Source organism: Tamandua tetradactyla, chromosome 23 (assembly GCF_023851605.1).
Source record: "Tamandua tetradactyla isolate mTamTet1 chromosome 23, mTamTet1.pri, whole genome shotgun sequence".
Taxonomy (NCBI): domain Eukaryota; kingdom Metazoa; phylum Chordata; class Mammalia; order Pilosa; family Myrmecophagidae; genus Tamandua; species Tamandua tetradactyla.
In genome coordinates, this window is record NC_135349.1 from 34,896,082 (window position 1) to 34,917,822 (window position 21,741).

The 21,741-nt window shown below is 44.5% G+C and overlaps 1 protein-coding gene across 2 annotated transcripts in view; it reads right to left on the reverse strand.

The window, feature by feature from the left end:
- Window positions 1–1,306: 1,306 nt before the first annotated feature.
- POLR3E (RNA polymerase III subunit E) overlaps window positions 1,307–21,741 on the reverse strand; it is a 70,534-nt gene continuing 50,099 nt past the window's right edge. For both annotated transcript variants that reach the window (XM_077141572.1, XM_077141571.1), the window contains exons 14-21: window positions 12,180–12,261; window positions 11,492–11,551; window positions 11,210–11,367; window positions 10,613–10,674; window positions 8,826–9,343; window positions 6,288–6,365; window positions 2,527–2,652; window positions 1,307–1,674 (exon numbers count right to left, since the gene is read on the reverse strand). In XM_077141572.1, the coding sequence (XP_076997687.1) occupies window positions 1,618–1,674; window positions 2,527–2,652; window positions 6,288–6,365; window positions 8,826–9,343; window positions 10,613–10,674; window positions 11,210–11,367; window positions 11,492–11,551; window positions 12,180–12,261 (1,141 nt within the window). In that variant the 3' untranslated portion in view covers window positions 1,307–1,617. The remainder of the gene's footprint in view (window positions 1,675–2,526; window positions 2,653–6,287; window positions 6,366–8,825; window positions 9,344–10,612; window positions 10,675–11,209; window positions 11,368–11,491; window positions 11,552–12,179; window positions 12,262–21,741) is intronic.

The window sequence follows — 21,741 nt, forward strand, 5'->3', positions numbered from 1 at the left end:
TCATGTGTCACTCAGCCCAGCTTACAGTTTTTGGAAACCAGAAAAATGTTCTTAATTTATTTTTGTGGGTGTGGACAGGGCATCACTGTAATTAGGGCCTTTTGAAAGTGTCACTTTTATATGGTCTGGCCAACTGAATCAGGATGGGTCTTAATTCTGTTAATGAAGGTTTTATAGAGAAAGCCTCAAGGAGAAAGCTACCAGGAAAGAGAAGCTGGATGTCAGCGGAACCCAGAAGAGAAAGGAGAGAACACTTCCATGTGATGGAAAATCCAAAAGCCCAGGGATCATCAGCAGCCAACCCCAGAATGCCAGTCTTCGGGGAGAAAACATTGCCTTTCTGACACCTCAATTTTGGATTTTTCAAAGCCTCATAAGCTAATAAATTGCCATTGTTTAAGCCAACCCCATGAATGGTATTTGTTTTAGTAGGTGGGAAACTAAGACATGATTATTTTTTCATAATCTTCTCAGGCTACGTTATCCAGCAGAGGTAACCATTGCCAATACATAGCAACTAGGCATTTAACACTCAATTTGAAATAGCCACGTTATAAGTGTAAAATATATACTAGATTTTGAAGACTTAGTGTGAAAAAAGAAAATTTTATATTGATTACGTGCTCAAATGTCATCTTGTAGATACTGGGTTACATAAAATGTATCAAAATTTAACCTGTTTCTTTTTACTATTAATGTAGGTATAATAACATGTAAGAGTAACATGTATGACACTCATAACATTTCTACTGGACAGCCCAGCTCTAAGGAGGTCTCCTTCCCATTACTAGCTCCCTTCCCTCTTAGGTATATTCAGTGCTTTGAGACCACAGACAACATTGCTCTCTTGTAACCGTTTGAAGACACAGCAGCACCATGATGCCAGTTTAGTGTTAGCATTTATTTTAAAAATTCACAAAATATAAATTTTTTACACCAAAGTGAATAACCTCACTTATACATTGTTCTATACTTACCTGGTTTTGTTTGCACTCTATGCAAACAAATGGATTTAATTCTAATTTTTTGCTATGTTTCATGTAAACAGTTGAGACTGCTACATAAAGTAGTTTGTTTTAAAAGGTAAAGTCAGTCACAGAAACCCAACAGTAAAACAATTCAATTTGGTGTGTTTAATGAGATTGACAGAAGTCTTAGCAGATAGAGAATCCAAGACTAAATATTGGCTTCTAGGCATTTAAATATTAAAAACCTTGAGGTTTTCTTCATCTTGTAAACATAACTTAGACGTTGTTGATTTTAAGTTTAAAAAGTAAAACATTAAACCACGATTTTCATCATCCTGTCCATGTCCATATATACTCTCTTTATTATGAGAATGAAACCAAATAATAAGCAAAAATACATCAGGAATTTTAAACTGTACTGCAAAGAAGGTCCCGGCTGGTCTCTTCTGGGAGTGATCTAACAGAAGCAGGTCCTGCAGCCTGCTGAGTGTGACCACCTCTGTCCACTGAACACGGCACCACCACAGCCCACGCAATGGCCAGTTCCTGCTTGGTTTTCTGCAGGCAGTTGAGACTCTAATTCACCTCTGCTGGCTCTGCCGTCCTTCCTTGGGCTTGGATTTGTTGGGGTAGTGGTTTCCTACTATTGTCAAGACTGGACTGTTCCTTTAAGGTACCACATGCCACCGTAGCTTACACAACAGTCCTATGAAGAGAGAAATAGGTTAAGGATGGATTTTAGCAGGAAATGTAACTACTGCAGCCTTTCCTGAATATCAAAATGATACATGATTAATGGGTAGAATAGAAATGTGAAAATAAGGTCTGCCGTATGATGCTGTGATAACTAATGGACTCTAGTTTTTTTTTTTTTTTTTTTGCGGGGGGGGTCTTAGGCTACCATGTTTTCCAAGGAATATTTTAAGAGTTATGGGCTCTAAAAGAATGTGCTATCTAAACTCAAAATATAAAAACTGTTAAGGTGACCAGAACAAACAGAAATCATTAGATACGGCCCTGGATGTTTAAAATAGTAATAGATCAAATATAAGGAAATTGTCATAAAAAAAGAGAGATTGCTTTCTCTACTCACATTTCTGCAAATATGGAATCTGTACCACAGTCCATGAAAGCTTTATAGGCACTTACCCTTACATATTTCAAAACTAAATTTAATTTGATATTCCTTTTTAAACTAAATTTTAAGGTAGAATTTGAATTCTATTATATGTAAGTCACAGAAGTAACAGTATGTGGCTATGGCAAAAATCATGAAGGTGGTACAAGATTCAAGGGGGAGCGGGGACAGGATTCTAATCTAAGTTCGGGTCTTTTTTATTTAGCCCTCGTGCACATATCCATCACACCAACGCCAATAGCTGTCAGTTGCTGAAGGCTAATTGGGCTGAGATGGGATCCAGAGGATTAAATATTCACAGAGTGGAAGGGAAGGTCAGCCTCCGTCTAAGACAAGGGAGAGAGCCAGTCACCTCATTAGTCAACAATTAGAGCAGAAGCCTAGAGCCTTTGAATATTATTATGCACAAAACAGATGTACCTTTAACACTTTATCCACTTCCTGTTTACTCAGATCTTCTCCACACTCTTGAGTCAACCGAGACTGGATCATGTTCCGGCGCACTCGGTAATTTTTGGAAAAAATTTCAAGCAAAACCTGTCGATGCTTTAGTAGCAAAAACATGTTATTATGGGAAAAGTCACCTAAGAGAACCATCCCCCCAAGAGAAATCCAAAGCCATAGCACCTAATCCCACAGCTATAGTCTGTAATATAAGGCTCTGCCCAGGACCTCTGGTTAAAAACAAACAAGTCTGGCCAATTTGTCACCTGTCTCAAGACCCTAGTAAAATGATGTATAAAAATAAAGGTATCCACAGTGCTTGGCACCAGGTCCACAGCACGGCCAAGTCGAGGAGACAGCACTGCTGCAAGTGATGACGGCAGGGAAGGAGCTTATATTAGAATAAATTGCCTCCTACTCTTGGCAGACCCTCCTCAGCTGTTTAAAGAATGGAAGACCTGAGCTTCAAATTTCTGTGGAACTGCAAGGGCCTGAACAGCCAAAACAATTTTGAAAAAGAACAGGGTTGGAAGACTCATACTTCCTGACTTTAATTGTACTAAAAAGTGGCAGTAATCAAAACAGGCACAAAGTGGAACAGAATTTAAGTCCAGAAAGAGACCCACACATCTAAGGCCAACTGATTTTGACAAGTGTGCTAAGCACATGCAGTGGGGATAAACGTCTCTTCAACCAACAGTGTTGGGAAAACTGGACAGTCACAGGTAGAAGAATGAAATTCGACTCCCTACCTTACAACGGATGCAAAAATCTACTCAAAATGAATCAAGGACCAAAATATAAGAGCTAAAGTTATACAACTTTTAGAAGATAACATAGAAGCAATTCTTCATGACCTGTTACAATGGGTTCTTAAATATGACACCAAAAGCACAAGCCACAAAAGAAACAACAGATAAATTTGATTTCATCAAAATTTGAAGCTTATGTGCATTGATAAAAATTATCAAGAAAGTGAAAAGACAACCTATAGGATGGGAGAAAATAGTTTAAAACCATATATTAGATAAGGGCTTAATGTCCAGAATATATAAAGAACTTGTAAATGAAACAATAAAAAGACAAACAATCCAGTTATAAAACGGGCGGGGGACTTGGATGGACATTTCTCCAAAGAAGATAGATAAGTGGCAATAAACACATGAAAAGTCATTCAAATCATTTTGCCATTATGGAAATGCAAATCCAAACTATAATGAGATGCCACATCACACATACGAGAAAGGTTATTATAAAAAAATGGAAAATTACAAGTGTTAGAGAGGATGTGGAGAAACCATAACTCTAGTGCATTGTTAATGGGAATGTAAAATGGTGCAGATGCTGTAGAAAGCAATATGGCGGTTCCTCAAAAAGTTATAGAATTACCATATGACTGGGCAATCCCACATCAAGATATACAACCAAAGAGTGAAAAAAGGGGTTGCAAACAGATTTTGTACAGCATTGTTTATAGCAGCATATTCTCAATAGCCAAAAACTACAAACAACCCAAATGTCTGTCCACAAATGAATGGATGAACAAAACATGGTCCGTATACACATTGGAATACTATTTGACCTTAAGAAAGAATGAAATTATGAGAAAAGCTGCAACATGGAAGGACCTTGAAACATTATGCTCAGTAAAATAAGCAAGACACAAAAGAGTCTGAAAAACTGTGTGATGTTACTCATAAGAGTTGACTAGAAGTAGCAAATTCACAGAGACAGAAAGCAGACAAGGCCAGCAACAGGATGGGAGAAAGGGAAAGGGAGTGGGGAGGAGGGAGTATTTGTAAATTTTATAAAGGGAAAAAAATTAAAAAAAAAAAAAAGGTAGATGCCCACAAGCGCAGGTGAAGGGATATCAGAGGATGAGCAGCACAGAGCTGTTTCTGCATGAGAAACAGGAATGACAGCATATTTGGCAGACAGTCTAAAGTACATGAAGGCAGGGAAAGGGGTGAAAAGTACGTGGTAGGTGGAGTTGTTTAAAGTCTTGACATACAAACATGACTTGCACCCATGAAACAGGATGCCAAAAAGCATTATTCCCCAACATAAGAATTCATCAGAAAGGATGGAAGGTAGCTGAAATTCCCCTAAAGGTAGGAAAAATACTATATGAGAGAGTAAAGACTGATTCAGCATGTCTAACATTTGATGTAAGAATTCTGAAAGGACAGAAAAGTAATTATTAAATACATAAGAGAATTTCCTAAAAACAAATGATCCAGCTGTCTAATACAATAATGACCCACACCATGGAAATATAGAAAGATGTGGGATATTAAGGCAGAGTTGTCTTCTTAGAAGCAAAAATAAAAGAAAGTAAGGAGGAAAAGATTCATTCAGCAAGCCAGCAACAAACACAGAAAAGAAACATTTTCCACTGAAGAAGCAGAAGGCAGAGGGAAAGGCTTCTCAGGGATTTGTCCGAAGGACATCACCACTGGTGGGTATGGGTACTCACAAAAAAACTATGCAAGTGAAAATAGGAAGTAGTATGTAAAATATATGTAATCATAGTATACTATTACTATTTGTTTCTTCAATGAACAAATTTCCAGCCATGATGCTATCTATACACAGTGATAACTGATTTAATAATATCCCACATCTTTCTATATTCTCCCAACAAAGATGAGAGGATTCCTCACCCACTGCAATAGGAAACCCACTGATAGGTCAAATTGATAAGCCAATTTAAAGCAGTATAAGCAAGTTTCGTACTTAAAAATAAGGATGTATAAGTCTTTTAAGTGGTAACTTCTGGTAGCTGAAAAGAAATAGCCTCTGAGGACTGAGAGTGTAAAGAGTACAGAACAACTATGTCCCATAAAGCTTTCAGTTAAAATGAAGTTTTAGAAATATACATTTATTGTAATTATTATGTTAATTATCAGAATAGCTTGGGAGTGGGAAATCCAGATGCCACCTAATTCTAGCCAAAAGCACACAGGCTTGCTCAGGGAGACCTGTTCAAAACCGTTCTCACTCCACAGCACTGTCACAGGCCTGGGGTCACCAAAAGGCCCTTTTATATTCTCAGAGCTTTGCAGTAAGTGCTGTCCATAGAGATAATAGGGGACAAGGAACTCAGCAGAGGCTTTTGCTTACCCTTTTCTCTCACCTTAGGTTAGGACCTGAAAAAGGACGGACTGACTAGAGCTTGAGCAATCAAATCTCAATTTTTGAAGTTAAGGCAAGTTTGTGATTTAAGGGATACTTTGGGACCTTGGGATCTATGACTTAGCCTTATACAAACTGCTGCTAGTTTCATTCATGTTTCTGTTCATAGGGCAACCGGGATCCATGTGACTAGAGGGAAAATAACCAATTTCTCTAACTTAAAAAGCCAGGACCCAAGATCTGATGAGAAATCCCTTCATTCCCACTGTAAGAGTGTGCTGCAGAAATGTGGTTCCTTAGCTTTTCAGAACTCTTTAACAAGGACAATACCCCATACCCACTGAGCTGACCCGAGTTTCTGTCGTCAGTCCTGGGACTATCCTTTAAAAGTGGTTCTGCGGTGGCCAGTTCACAGACTGGCACTAGGGAACCACTGCTTTAGGGTCAGACCACTGGCATGTTCAGTGTATCTTGGCAGCACACAGAAACACAGAGCTGGAATAACTAAAATCAGGAGTGGATGGAAAAGTGGAAACCTGGCCTGATGCCCTCCAGGAAACCACCCCGCGCCCTGGGAAGACGACAGCAAAGGTCCCCCTCACCTGATCGCTCATGTCTCCCGACTCCCAGAGGGCAAACACCTTCTGCTCGTCCGGGGAAGCAGCAGTCTGCGGGGGAAACTAACCAAGGCCGAGGCGTGAGTTGTCTGTATCGACCACGTGGATCCACCCACCTTGCCCTGCCCTACGCTACCCGGTCGACATCAGCCTGATTGGGTTTCAATCCCAGCTCCTAACATTCACTGGGGCAGCCACAAAACCCAAGTCTCTTTCCTTATCTTCAGCATGGGGAAGAGAGTGGCCAGATCCCTGGGGCCTTTGAGGACCTGGAGAGGAAGGGCATGACCACGCCTAGCCTGAAGCCCACAGAAGGGTTCTCCTGTTTTCCCCTTGGCCTGGAATTAGCACAATTCTCAGCCTTAACACCCAGTGGCCTCCTACCCTGAACCCTCAGATGTGTCCTGAGTAGGCCTTCTTCTCCGTAACTCCTTAGGGGTATCTTGGGAATTCCTTTCAGCTGCTACCCACAGGGCAAGAGGCCCTGACTCTCAAGTAACCCATGCCACATGCTTCAGCAGCATTTAAAGGTGAGCCAGGAAAGGATGGCTCAAGTTCTGGGTGCCTGAAGAGAAGGGACAGAAGAAAGGGGGTACCTGGGACAGTCGACTCCAGGCTTGGCTCCATAACACAGGTAACAATGGCTGCCACCATGGGGGGCTTTAAATATACACCATTTGATTGTTAGACTTGAAGGTAAGTGAGGTGTTACCCTATCTCCATGGGGAAAATTAGGTTCAGAAAGATTTACTCACATTGGCACAAAGCTAATTAGTAGCAGAACCAGGAGTTAAATTCAAGTCTTTGTGGGCCTCAGCTTCCTCATGTGTAAAGAACGAGAAGACAGATGAATAGATGGATAGACAGAATGATATGGCAAATATTACTGGTTTTGGGTATCTGGGGGCACAGGGGTTGTTGGAATTCTCTCTAGGGCTTGCAATTTTTCTGTAATGGTCCTGTGTTTGAAAGTACTTCGAAATAAAGATTTTTAAAAAGATGTGAAATCAGGTCATGGTGGCTCAGCAGGCAGAGTTCTTGCCTGCCATGCCAGAGACCCAGGTTTGTTTCTGGTGCCTGCCGATGCAAAAAAAAAAAAAGTGAAACCAAACAAAGAAAACCAAGAAGGAGAGTGGAAAGATCGAGTTTCCTCCAGCTCAGGCATGACTATGGTAGGGTCCCCACATCAGGATCATGGGAAGGGAAACCAATGAGAGATCCAGATAGGGCCATGGGGTCCCCCTCAAACTCCAACTCTATCCAAGGGAAAAGGCATGGCATGAAAGCAGCCCTGGGGGTGGTATAGGGAGTCTGTGGGCAGCCCACCTCATCTCTTCTTGCCATCTCTTCACACTGCACGGGGCTGGGACAATCCAGCAAATGTCAGCAGGCACCCCTCACTTGCCTGGTCCAGCTCAGAGAACAGCAAGGCAGCTGATAACTGGACCCCTTTTCTGGGTGGGCAAGGGCAGCTCCAAGCCATAGGAGTCCCAAATACCTTCCACAGGCCACCTGACCAGGAGGCTCCTGCCACAGGGACCAGGTCCCCCTGCCTTAGTCTGTTCCTCATGTCCACAGAATGGATCCTGGCCTCAGAGCATCCCCCCCCAGGATGCAGGTGCTTCTGACCTTGGCATTGGAGATGTCCACACTCCTCGATAAGAGAGCTGCAGCCCCACCTCACCCCATTTGCTGCTAGCTCTGGGCAGAGCCTGGGAAGATAACAATGGCCAGAACAGCCTCCCTGGCTTTCTTCACCCTCAACTAAGGGAAGCAGTCACTAACACACTCTCTGGTCCAGCATCTCCTGTGCTCTGGAGCCCCTCCCAATGAAAAGAAAAGAAGTCTGGGGTTCTGGCAGTCTGCTGCCAACCCCAAGACCTGGCATCAGAGATGCTAACCCACCTGGACTGGGTGGCAAGCCTCTTAGGGACAGGGAAGTCTGCCCAGACCATGCACAAGCTGGGGCTCTTTAAGGTCTGTCTGGAGAAGGGTTTAGCTCATCTTAGTTGCAGCAGAAAGGATTTAAGACTTAAGAGTCACTCTGCTGAGGTCCAAATCTCAGCTCCATCACTTCATGGGTATGTGACCTTTAAACAAGTTCACATTACCTCTCTGAACCTCAATTTGATCATCTGAGGGTTGCAGAGGATCAGGTAAAACTAGAAATCACTTTGAAAAATGGCAAAACTGAAAGGAATGAATATGGTGCCACCAGAAGCAAAGTGGCTAGAAACCAGGAAAAAAGAACCTGCATTTCCTGAACTCCAGTATAGGCCAAGCATCACATTAGGGCTGGTAAATAGCTCTATCAACCCTCAAAAGTTCTATGATGCAAAAACAACCATCACCCCACTTTACATGAGGGTGCAGAGGTGCAGGGGCTGTCTTCCCCAAACTTGGACATGGCCACTACACAAGAGCAGAGATTCCAACCCAAGCCAACATGCCCACGTCCCGCAGCCTCCATCCAGGAGGCACCCTTCAGCTTCTCCCGTCCCAGCAAGCGCGGGCCCCACTTACAGGCACCAGGATCTGTTTGCACCCGGCAGCCAGCACCGTGTCCTGCAGCATGCGGTCCGAGATGCCACTGAACAGCGTGTGGCCTGGAGGCAGGCTGGCCAGATGCAGGTTGAAGAGGCGCTTGAGCTCACTCAGCGTGAGCACAAACTGTCTCTGAAAGGTGGCCTCCACGAAGGCCCTCAGTTCCCGGGCCATGGGGCTGCTGGCACAGCCTGGGAGTGGGTGCCCATTGAAGCTGTCCCCACCTGCCACCCGCCCCGCAGGCAGCCCATTGGCCAGCCTGTTGGTGAGGCCACCACTGGGTGAAGTGTCCATGGGCTCCTCTGCTTCTGGCCCTTCCTCTTCCTCTCCCTCCTCACTCAGGGGCTCCTCCTTGATCCGCACACCAGGTAGGACGGCAGACGCCTGCATCTGTTCCTTCCTGCGCTGCAGCTCCCGTCCCAGCAGTTTATGGTTCTGCTGGGCCTTGGCTTTGGCTACTTGGACCCGCTGGTCCCCAGAGACTATCCCAACAGGCCCTGTAGGGAGAGGGACAGTGCTGCTCAGGAGGGCAGGTGTGCTGGTTTGAAAGGAAGTATGCCCCCTAAGAAAAGCCATGTTTTAATATAAATCCCATTTCATAAAGGTAAAATAATTCCTATTCAATACTGTATGTTTGAAACTGTAATCAGATCATCTCCCTGGTTGATGTGATTTAGTCAAGAGTGATTGTTAAACTGGATTAGGGGATGACATGTCTCCACCCATTTGGGTGGATCTTGATTGGTTTACTGGAGTCCTATAAAAGAGGAAACATTTTGGAGAAAGATTCAGAGAGCAGGGGAGAACGATGTAGCCATGAGATGCAGAGAGTCCACAAGCCAGCAACCTTTGGCGATGAAGAAGGAAAACGCCTCCCGGGGAGCTTCATGAAGCCAGAAGCCAGGAGAGAAAACTAGCAGATGACGACGCCACGTTCGCCATGTGCCCTTCCAGCTGAGACAGAAGCCCTGACTGTGTTCACCACATGCCTTCTCACTTGAGAGAGAAACCCTGAACTTCATCGGCCTTCTTGAACCAAGGTATCTTTCCCTGGATGCCTGTGACTGGACATTTCTAGACTTGTTGTAACTGGGACATTTTCTTGGCCTTAGAACTGTAAACTTGCAACTCATTAAATTCTCCCTTTTAAAAGCCATTCTGTTTCTGGTATATCGCATTCCAGCAGCTAGCAAACTAGAATAGCAGGGACCTCTGCAGACCAGGTCCAAAGCCCCTCTGCTCCAGGGACCAATCCCTCCCATCCCATGGGGGTATCCCACTAAACAGAGATGTCCCCATCTCCTGGACAGGAAAAATGCAGGCCAACTGGGGCCCTGCCCTACTTTTCACCCCACCCCTAGAGGATTTAACCACTCCAATAATGAGGGAAGAAACAGGACTGGAAAAAATCAAATCCCCATGTCCAGAGATTCAAGAAAGGAAGAGGGGCAACTGTTGAGTTCCTCCTAATAACTCCTTCTGCCCCCCAGTTTCTGCTGATCAAGAAGGCAAGTTAGCCTCCAGGGCCCTGGGCCTCAGAGACAGCCCTGGAGTGTACCAGCCCTCAGACCCCCAACACTGAGCCTTTACAGCTAGATAAGCCTCCAGCTGAGGGCTGGGGGTGGCATGCAAAAGGGAGGCAACAGTAAAAGCCATTCTGGAGTCTGCTTCTTCAGGCTGAGCCCCAACCACTTCTAGAAAAGTGGCCTTCCTAGAGCCCGAGTGTCCAGGTTAGGGGCCTGCCCGGACCCTGGGTCCTCACAAACCTGATTGTCCATCCAGCTTCTTTGGCACGGTTTCTTTCACAAGATTATAGACTTTTTCTAATCTGAAAAAAAGAGTAAACCATTTAGTTTTAGACCTTGCCCCCCCACCCCATCTCTCCCGCACAAAAGAAACAACCTCCTTAAGGCCAAGGACACCCTGGAAACTAAAGCCACCAGGCACTGTAGTTCTGACACCTTACCTGGTCCCTCTCTCTCTCTGCTGTGCACCGGCCCCTCTTCTTGAACTCCCGGTGGCCCAAGTGGAGAGTGACAGCCCATTTCTCCCTTCTTTAACCGGTCACTTTCCAGCCTGCCCTGGGCCAAACAAGCCTTTCCCCTCTCTCCTTCACATCCTGCCCCTCTTCCCCGAGCCCTTGGGACAGGCCAGGCAGAGATGCTACCTCATGCTTTGGCTCTGATGAGCTGGCATGGCTGCACAAGGCCTGTGCTGGGGGGGTGGCTAGCAGGGGGTGGGTATGCTGACACCTGGGCTTCTTATTTGCCTTCCCATTCCAGCTTCAGCCTGAGCTCCTCTGGGAGGCAGGGCTGCCAGGGACCACTTGGCACTTCTTCCCTCATCCCAACAGCAAAGCTTACTTGGCCTGGATGCCTGTCCACAGCATGTGCTGCCGCTGGACTACGTCTGGATGCTTCTTGATGAACTCCCCATCATAAGGCAGCAGGAACTCCCAGCCCTTGTGGATCCTGACCACAGCCATGTGCTCTAGGAAGTCCTTCACGTCCTCTGCACAGAGCTGGAGGGCAGGGGTGGGGAAAGCCAAGGGAGGTGCAGCCCACCTGAAAGTGCTACCCAGACCCATAGCCAGCCCAGTTCCCTCCACCCCAGGGCTTGGCTCTCATATGGAGAACACCACTTACTTTAGTCACTGCTGCCACCTCTTTCCTTACCACCCAACGGCTCTGTGTGAACTTCCACATCTGGGGGGGAAAAGCAGCATGTTTCCAGGAGGCAGAGAAGGGACTGCTCCTAGGACTGTCCCCTTAACCCATATGGAACTCCAGGTGGACAGCTGGATCACTCACCCCCAGCCCCTCTTGTTCACTGCATCTCCAAAGTCTCAGGAGATTACTGTGAGGATCTGGGGCCATGAGCTAGCTCAGGAGCTGCAAACTGAAATGCCCACAGGAACTACGCGGGGAACACCCATGAGGAAGCAGATCTAGTCCAGGACTGTGGTGACCCGGAGACTGTCGGCCCCATCCAAACCTAGTCATATGAGGGATGTGGGCCCAGCAGAGGTATATCGTCCAATTATTCAAGACAAGCTGGAAATCTAGGTTCTACCAGGATTCTGATTGGTTAATAACAACAAGCAGGCCAAAATTTTAAAAACAGTGTAAAGGCCAAATAAGACAAGTTCCTCAGCCTGAATCCACTGATGGGCCTTCAAACTAGAGGACCACCAAGGCACCTGTGAAGCCTGAGACTCCAAGACTGTGAGGGGAAGGAGGGGGAAGGCACCAATTCAGACATGCCTGCGGTGAGAGCTCCTCACCCACACCAGACCCTGTGCTGCTCCTGTGAGGCAGGGAGCCCAGTACTTACAACAAAGTCACGGCCCCTGCAGAGCACCTCAGCTGGTACGCCACTGTGAGGGCTGGATGAGTCCTTGGGGTACAGGATGTCACTGCCAATGAGAGTGGAGGTGGCAAGTCAGGCCCAGTTCTCCGTTCTCTCAGCCCACCCAGCCCCTCCAGTTCCTGCACTGAAGTTCCAGGCCTTGCAGTTCCAGGACAAGGAAAGCCTCTTCCCAACATGGGCCAGGTACAGGCCCACACTGGACAGCTCCCCTCAGTGGGACTGAAGCTCTCCACACAAGGGTTCATCCCCTTCTCAACCCACCATTTACACACGGTTCAACCCTGACACCCCATCTATGCTCGGCAGCACAGGGTGGTCGGGGGGGGGGACATGACAATGACAATGACAAACAAGGTGAGGAATACACAGCCCAGGGCCTCAGGCAGCCCAGGACTCTTTGGAAGACCATGTGTCCCACTGGTGAAGCATGTGTGATACAAAAATCAAGGGGAGAGGACAGTGTCAAGATGGCGGCTTAGTGAGGTGTGGAGGTGTGGGATTTAGTTCGTCCTCCAGAACAGCTACTAAATAGCCAGGAACAGTACAGAACAACTGCTGGGGCCACGTCAGTGACCAGACACACAGTGTACCCCAGTCTGGATCGGCTGGGCTGGCTGCAAGCCCCCCTGAACCAGAAGTCCCGCAAGCCACAGCAGCCAGCACACCTCCCCTAGAGTCTGCTTCCCAGAGGGGAAAGGAAAGGGACTTTACTAACAGCAGGGGCTGAGCACAACTAAGTTCCAATTGTGGAATTCATTCAAAAATTCTGACTACTAAAAATAGGCCCCCACCTCAGCTGAACCTCGAGCCAAAGCAGAGGTTGCAGATTTTTGCCCTGGCGCCAAGGGGGCAGGACTGGTGGAGAAAGAAAAAAAAAAAAAAAAACGAAACAGAGGTTTTTTGGATCGGATAGCACATAATACTTGAAAGGGTCTGGGCCCTGAGGAAAGGAGGGGGCACATAGGATCTGAAGGTACACAAAGCAACATACCAACTTACGCTCTTGATTGGCAAACCCAGGGAATGGGGGTCCTGCTCTGAGAAGGATTTTTCTCTTTCTTTTTTGTGGCTGTGTTTCTATGGCTTGACTGCCTTTGGATACAGTGGCAGGGCTTCTCAGGTTGCAACTGTCCCAGGCATAGGCAGAAGCAAGCTTGTTTGAGAGCTTGTCTGGAGCCTGTGCCTTCCCCAGGAGAGGGGGGGCCCAGCTCAGGTGGATTCCCCCCCTCAAGGAATTCAGACACTAGGGTTTCGAAAATTGAAGCGATTAAAGCCAGCCTACAACCTTTCCACGGTCTCCACCACACCCCCAGCAGGGAGAGTCTGCCAAAGTTAAAGGTACCACATCACCTTGGGCTGGAGGGACCTGCAGGCAGACAAGCGCCACCTACTGGGCAGGATAGGAAAAACACAGAGTCCAGAGAGTTCACAGGAAAGTCTTTCAACCTGCTGGGTCTCATCCTCAGGGAAAACTGACAAAAGGTGACTCTTTCTTCATGACAGGAGGCCAGTTTGGTCTGGGAAAATCTGACTGGCATCTATAATACCTAAGTAGATCCTCCTATGGTGGGGGGGAAAAGGCACCATACAGGCAGGGCAAGAAACAAGAAAACAAGAACTGAAAAATTCTGCTCTGTTAAACAAAACCTAAGCTAGTGGTCCAGAATAAGCTGGATTGAATGTCAAAGAACAGACAGACAACAAAGTCATCCAGCAAGAACATCCTAGGTAAAAGAAGTGAAATCAATCTCCAGAACAAATTAATCAAGGTAATTAAATGCCTAGACACCAGCAAAAAACAACAAATCACACCAGGAAAACCGAAGATATGGCCCAGTCAAAGGAACACATCAACAATTCAAATGAGACACAGGAGTTAAAACAATTAATTCAGAATGTTCCAACAGACATGGAAAACCTCATCAAAAATCAAATCAATGAACTGAGGGAAGATATAAAGAAGGCAAGGAAGGAACAAAAAGAAAAAATCAAAAGTCTGAAAAAACAAACCACAGAACTTATGCGAATGAAAGGCACAGTAGAAGAGATGAAAAAAACAATGGAAACCTACAATGTTAGATTTCAAGAGGCAGAAGACAGGATTAGTGAACTGGAGGATGGGACATTGAAATCTGACAAGCAAAATAAAATATTGGGAAAAAAATGGAAAAATATAAGCAGGGACTCAGGGACTTGAATGGACAACATGAAGTGCACGAATACACATGTTGTGGGTGTCCCAGAAGGAGAGGAGAAGGGAAAAGGAGGAGAAAAACTAATGGAGGAAATTAACACTGAAAAATTTCCCATCTCTTGTGAAAGACTTAAAATTACAGATCCAAGAAGTGCAGTGTATCCCAAAGAGAAAAGATCCGAATAGATGTACTCCAAGACACTTACTAATCAGAATGTCAGAGGTCAAAGAGAAAGAGAGAATCTTGAAAGCAGAAAGAGAAAAGCAATCTATTACACACCAGGGAAGCCCAATAGGACTATGCGTAGATTTCTCAGCAGAAACCATGGAGGCGAGAAGACAGTGGGATGATATATTTAAATTACTAAAAGAGAAAAACTGCCAACCAAGAACCCTATATCCAGCAAAACTGTCCTTCAAAAATGAGGAGGAAATTAAAACATTTGCAGACAAATATTCACTAAGAGAATTTGTGACCAAGAGGCTGGCTCTGCAAGAAACACTAAAGGGAGCACTAGAGACAGATACGAAAAGACAGGAGAGAGAGGTGAGGAAGAGTGTAGAAATGAAGATTATCAGTAAAGGTAAAAACAAGAAAAATTAGATATGCTATATAAAATCCAAATGCAAAATGGTAGAAGAAAGTACTACGCATACAGTAATAACACTAAATGTTAATAGATTAAACTCCCCAATCAAAAGACAGAGACTGGCAGAATGGATTAAAAAACAGGGCCCATCTATATGTTGTCTACAGGAAACACATCTCAGACCCAAGGATAAACATAGGTTGAGAGTGAAAGGTTGGGAAAAGATATTTCATGCAAATAACAATCAGAAAACAGCAGGAGTAGCATATCTAACAAATTAGACTTCAAACATAAAACAGTTAAAAGAGACAAAGGACACTATGTTAATAAAAGGAACAATTCAACAAGAAGACATAACAATCATAAATATCTATGCACTGAGCCAGATGCTCCAAAATACATGAAGCAAACACTGAAAAGAGAAATAGACACATCTACCATAATAGTGGAGACTTCAATTCCCCACTCTCATCAATGGACAGAACATCTAGACAGAGGATCAATAAAGAAACAGAGTATTTGAATAATACAATAAATGAGCTAGACTTAACAGACATTTATAGGACATTACACCCCACAACAGCAGGATACACCTTTTTCTCAAGTGCTCATGGATCATTCTTAAGGATAAACCATATGCTGGGTCACAAAGCAAGTCTCAATAAAATTTAAAAGATTGAAGTCATACAAAATACTTTCTCAGATCACAAAGGAATGAAGTTGGAAATCAGTAACAGGCAGAGTGCCAGAAAATTCACAAATACATGGAGGCTCAACAACACACTCTTAAATAACCAGTGGGTCAAGGAAGAAATTACAAGAGAAATCAGTAAGTATCTCGAGGCACATGAAAATGAAAACACAGCATCTCAAAATTTATGGGATGCAGCAAAGGCAGAGCTAAGAGGGAAATGTATTGCCCTAAATGCCTATATTAAAAAAGAAGAATGGGCAAAAATCGAGCAATTAACTGTCCATTTGGAAGAAACAGAGAAAGAACAGCAAACTAACCCCAAAGCAAGCAAAAGGAAAGAAATATTGAAGATTAGAGCAGAAATAAATGAAATTGAGAACATGAAAACAATTGAGAAAATCAACAAAACCAGAAACTGGTTCTATGAGAAAATAAGATTGATGGACCCTTAGTGAGGCTGACAAAAAGAAGAGAGAGGATGCAAATAAACAAAATCAGAAATGGAGGAGAAGACATAACCACTGATCCCACAGAAATAAAGGAAGTTATGACACGATACTATGAACAACTTATGCTAATAAACTCGACAATGTAGATGACATGGACAACGTCCTAGAAAGGCATGAACAATCAACCATGACTTGAGAAGAAACAGATGACCTCAACAAACCAATCACACCTAAAGAAACTGAATCAGTCATTAAGAAGCTCCCCATAAAACTGTTAGAAGAAAATGGGGTGAAATATCTTATAAATCTTATACTAGGAGGCAGTTTCCTAGACCTTATACCCAAAGCACGAACACTGATGAAAGAAAGAAAGAAATGGGTATTCCTCAAAATTAAACACTTGTGTACATCAAAGAACTTCATCAAGAAAGTAAAAAGACAGCCTACACCTTGGGAGACAATATTTGGAAACAATTTATCAGATAAAGGTCTAGTGTCCAGAATATATAAGGAGATTGTTCAACTCAACAACAAAAAGACAGACAAACCAATTACAAAATTGGCAAAAGACATGGATTGACACTTCTCAGAACAGGAAATACAAAAGGCACATGAAAAGATGCTCAATTTCCCTGGCTATAAGGGAAATGCAAATCAAAAGCACAATGAGATATCATCTCACGCCCATTAGAATGGCCATTATCAATAAAAAAGAAAACGACAAGTGCTGGAGAGGATGTGGAGAAAGAGGCACACTTATCCACTGTTAGTAGGAATGTCAAATGGTACGACCGCTGTGGAAGGCAGTTTGGCGGGTCCTCAGGAAGCTAAGTGTAAAATTGCCATATGACCTGGCAATACAATTGCTAGGTATCTACTCAGAGGACATGAGGGCAAGGACAAAAATGGACATTTGCACACCAATGTCTATAGCAGTATTATTTACAAGTGCAAAGAGATGGAAACAGACAAACGTGTCCATCAACAGATGAGTGGCTAAACAAGCTGTGGCGTATACATACGACAGAATATTATGTAGCTGTAAGACAGAATAAAGTTATGAAGTCTGTAACAAGGATGAACCTTACGGACAGTATGCTGAGTGAGATTAGCCAGAAACAAAAGGACAAATACTGTACGGTCTCACTGATATGAACTGACATTATTGAATAAACTTGTAAAATTTCATAGGTAACAGAGACCATCAGGGGACAGAAGTAGGGTAAGACATTGGGTAACTGGAGTTGAAGGGATACAGATTATGCAACAGGACTGATTATAAAAACTCAGAAATGGATAGTACAATACTACCTTACTGTAATACAATTATGTGAGAACACTGAATGAAGCTGAATGTGAGAATGATAGAGGGAGGAGGGCTGGGGGCACAAATGAAATCAGAGAGAAAGACAGATGATAAAGACTGACATGGTATAATCTAGGAATGCCTAGAGTGTATAATGATAGTGACTAAATGTACAAATTCTAAAATGTTTTTGCATGAGGAAGAATAAAGGAATGTCATTACTGCAAGGTGTTGAAAATAGATGGTAATTAACATTTAAAAATTGCAACTTATGTGTGAGACTAAAGCAAAAAATATTTATTCGGTACAAAATTTGTACTTTGACTAGTGCATTTCCTAATATAACTTACGTGGACAGCTTAATTGAACATCGTAAGTACATGGAACTTTGAGTAGGGCATAAGATTTTGTAAGTTTGTCCAGAGTGATGACTTAATAAATCCCAGAAGGCTTTCAACAGTGAGTAAAAAAGTATTTGCAAAGTTCTTTTGTTCATATGAAACTTAACCCCACAAAGGACAAGTCAAGCCTACTTAAAATTAGCCCTAAGAGTCACCCCCAAGAGAACCTCTTTTGTTGCTCAGAAGGCCTCTCTCTCCAGTCAACACAACAAGCAAAGTCATCGCCCTCCCCCTCTCTACGTGAGGCATGACTCCCAGGGGTGTGAACCTTCCTGGCAATGTGGAACAGAAATCTTAGAATGAGCTGGGACTCAGCTCAAGGGATTGAGAAAACCTTCTTGACCAAAAGGAGAAAGAGCGAAATGAGACAAAATAAAGTGTCAATGGCTGAGAGATTCCAAACAGAGTCGAGAGGTTATCCTGGAGGTTATTCTTACGTATTAAACAGATATCACCTTCTTAATCAAGATGTAATGGAGAGGCTGGAGGTAACTCCCTGTAAATGTAGAGCTGTGTTACAGTAGCCATGTTTCTTGAAAATGATTGTATAGTGATATAGCTTTTACAATGTGACTGTGTGATTGTGAAAACCTTGTGTCTGATGCCCCTCTTATCTACCTTATCAACAGATGAGTAAAACATACGGAATAAAAATAAATAATAGGGGGAACAAATGTTAAAATAAACTTAAGATTGAAATGCTAGTGATCAATGAAAGGGAGGGGTAAGGGGTATGATATGTATGATTTTTTTCTATTGTCTTTTTATTTCTTTTTCTGAATCGATGCAAATGTTCTAAGAAATGATCATGGTGATGTATATGCAACTATGTGATAATATGAATTACTGATTATATATGTAGAATGGAATGATCATATGTTAAGAATGTTTGTGTTTGTTGCTATATTTTTTTTTTTTTTTTTTTTTTTTTTTTTTTTTTTTTTTTAAGGAAAGACAGAGAGAAGGAAGGAAGGATAGAAGGAAGGAAGGGAGGAAGAAAGGGAAACATCTTTTAAACATTTTCTTGTTTTATTGTATTTTGTTTCTCCGTTTTTGTTACATGGGCTGGGGCCGGGAATCGAACCGAGGTCCTCCGGCATAGCAGGCAAGCACTTTGCCCGCTGAGCCACCGCGGCCCGCCCGCTATATTTTTTTAAGAAATTAAAAAGAAAACCAAAATAATACAATCCAGATCTTTTTGAAAACCTGAGTTCTTTAAAAAAAAGAAAAATCAAGTGGAACTGGTGATAACCAATACACCAAAAGAATGGGCTGGGAGGCATGAGCTGTGTCAACTGAGGCTAGAGGCATCTGACCTGGGGGGCTGCTGTCGCCTGGGATCTGGACAACTCGGGTGGAGTGTTTGGAAAGGGATCAGTATCCAACCCAGAGAATTTTGGGATGAAGTCCCAGGGGAGAATTAGCAGGGCACAGGGGGCACCCAGGAGTTTCCATAGCATAAACTCGACCCAAACTCCATACCTGCAGCACCAAATGCTAAATCAGGCTGTCCCTCACCTGTCGGGTCTTTGCTCTGCTGCTCCCTCCAGCCCCGGGAGAACACCCTCTCCTGTCCGAGGCCTTTTGGACAACAACTACTACTTCAAGTTCAGTTCCAGGCCCACAGCCCTCTCCCTGACCCTGGCCAATTATGTGGAAAAAGCTCTATGGGACAGAGCCCTTGTCCATGTTGCTCATCGCCGTGGCGATATCTGGGTGGCACACAGGGAAGGGACCCACCAGATGTGTGCTGGAAGAACGGATGTGCCTCACACAGGATCTTCACATTCAACATGCTCAGCGGTAAGGTGTCCACCGCTGCCCAAGTATCTTGAGGATATGGACACTGCCTGAATGAGAGCACAGTGCAAGGCACGGAGGAGGCAACTAGGAAATGTTGACTGAACAAATGAGTGAAATTTTGGGTTATCTCCTCACAGGAACATAATGGGCTAGAGCATGGAAAGATGAGTACCCACAAGCCTCAGGGGCAGCATTGCAGGGCTTGCAGCAGAACCTAAAGCACTGGGGTAGACAGACCTCGAAAAAGTAAGGTCAAGGAGTCCCTACCTCCCAGTCACAAGGGCAGACCATAAAACAAAAGGGGTGGCACCCCAGGGACACAGGCAGCGCCCAGCCTGGAGCCCACATGTAGCATCGCCACTCTCAAGTTTTAGAACACGGCTGGCTTCCGAGGCATTTGGCAACTCCCTTTGCCTCTCTGGGCCCATGTCCTGATGAGACAGCCTCCCAGCACCATCGGCTCTTATTCATTCGTGGGACAAATCTACATAGCGTGGTCTGAATGATGTGGCAACTCATAATTAAAAAGCTGTATAACAAGAGACAACAGTTGCAAGGTACTAACCAAGTAGGTAGAGCATCTGATTAACTAGTGAAAGGGCGTCACTACGTGGCAATGACAGAAATAGGTAATTTACTTGGCCAACCAAGTGAAATGGCTGAAATGGACTTTTTGCGACTGAAATCACTTGGTCTTCGATCTGGGTAATTCATATTTTGTCAGATCATTCACCTTATGCTTCATGAAAATATACCTGAAAAGTGAGTATTAATGTAGTTTACATTACACCATTTAAAATAAACATAATCAAATATATGCAAAATGTAGTTACACTGTCTTGGAGGGGCCAAGATGGCGGCTTAGTAAGGTACGTACGTCTTAGCTCCTCTTCCTCCAAAGCAACTACTAGGTGAACTGAAACAGTGCAGAACAGCTCCCGGGGCTACGGCAGGGAATGGACACACAGCGTACCCCAGTCTGGACTGGCTAGTCTGACTGCGAGACTCAGCTGCGGTGAGATCCCCGAGCGGCGCGCGATTTCCCGAGCAGCGGCAGTTGTGGCGGCCAGAGCTCCTCCCTCCCTCCTTCACAGGCCGGCTGAGAGTCTCAGAGAGGCAAGTTTCCCAACCCGAGGCGGCCGGCGCCCCTCTTTTGCGGGCAGCTTCCTGGTCCGGCTACGAGTCTCGGATCAGAGGGCTACCAAGCCGCGGTGGCCCTCCCCTGCAGGAGGCTTCCTGGTCCGGTGGGGAATTCCCCAGGCCGCGGAAGCCGGTGACCGACACCCCTCCCCCGCGGACGACTTCCTGGTCTGGTGGCGAATTCCCCGGGCCCGCTGCGGCCGGTGACCAGCCACAGGGTCCCCTCAAGCCGCGGCGGCTGACGCCCCCACCACACGCAGCCCCCTGAACCAATGGAGAGAATTGGATCGGAAATCCCCAGGCCGCAGAGATCGGTGACCGGGGGGATCCATTCCAAACACGTGAGACAAACGTGTGCCACGAGCGTCACCTACTGGGCAGGATAAGAAAAACAGAACCCAGAGATTTCACAGAAAAATCTTACAACCCTGTTGGGTCCGACACCCAGGGAAATCTGACTAAATGCCCAGATGCCAGCAGCAGAAGATAACGGTCCACGCTAGGAAGATTGAGAATATGGCCCAGTCAAAGGAACAAACCAATAGTTCAAATGAGATACAAGAGCTGAGACAACTAATGCTGAATATACGAACAGAAATGGAAAACCTCTTCAAAAATGAAATCGATAAATTGAGGGAGGACATGAAGAGGACATGGGCTGAACATAAAGAAGAAATAGAAAAACTGAAAAAACAAATCACAGAACTTATGGAAGTGAAGGATAAAGTAGAAAAGATGGAAAAAACAATGGATACCTACAATGAGAGATTTAAAGAGACAGAAGATAGAATTAGTGATTTGGAGGATGGAACATCTGAATTCCAAAAACAAACAGAAACTATCGGGAAAAGAATGGAAAAATTTGAACAGGGTATCAGGGAACTCAAGGACAATATGAACCGCACAAATATACGTGTTGTGGGTGTCCCAGAAGGAGAAGAGAAGGGAA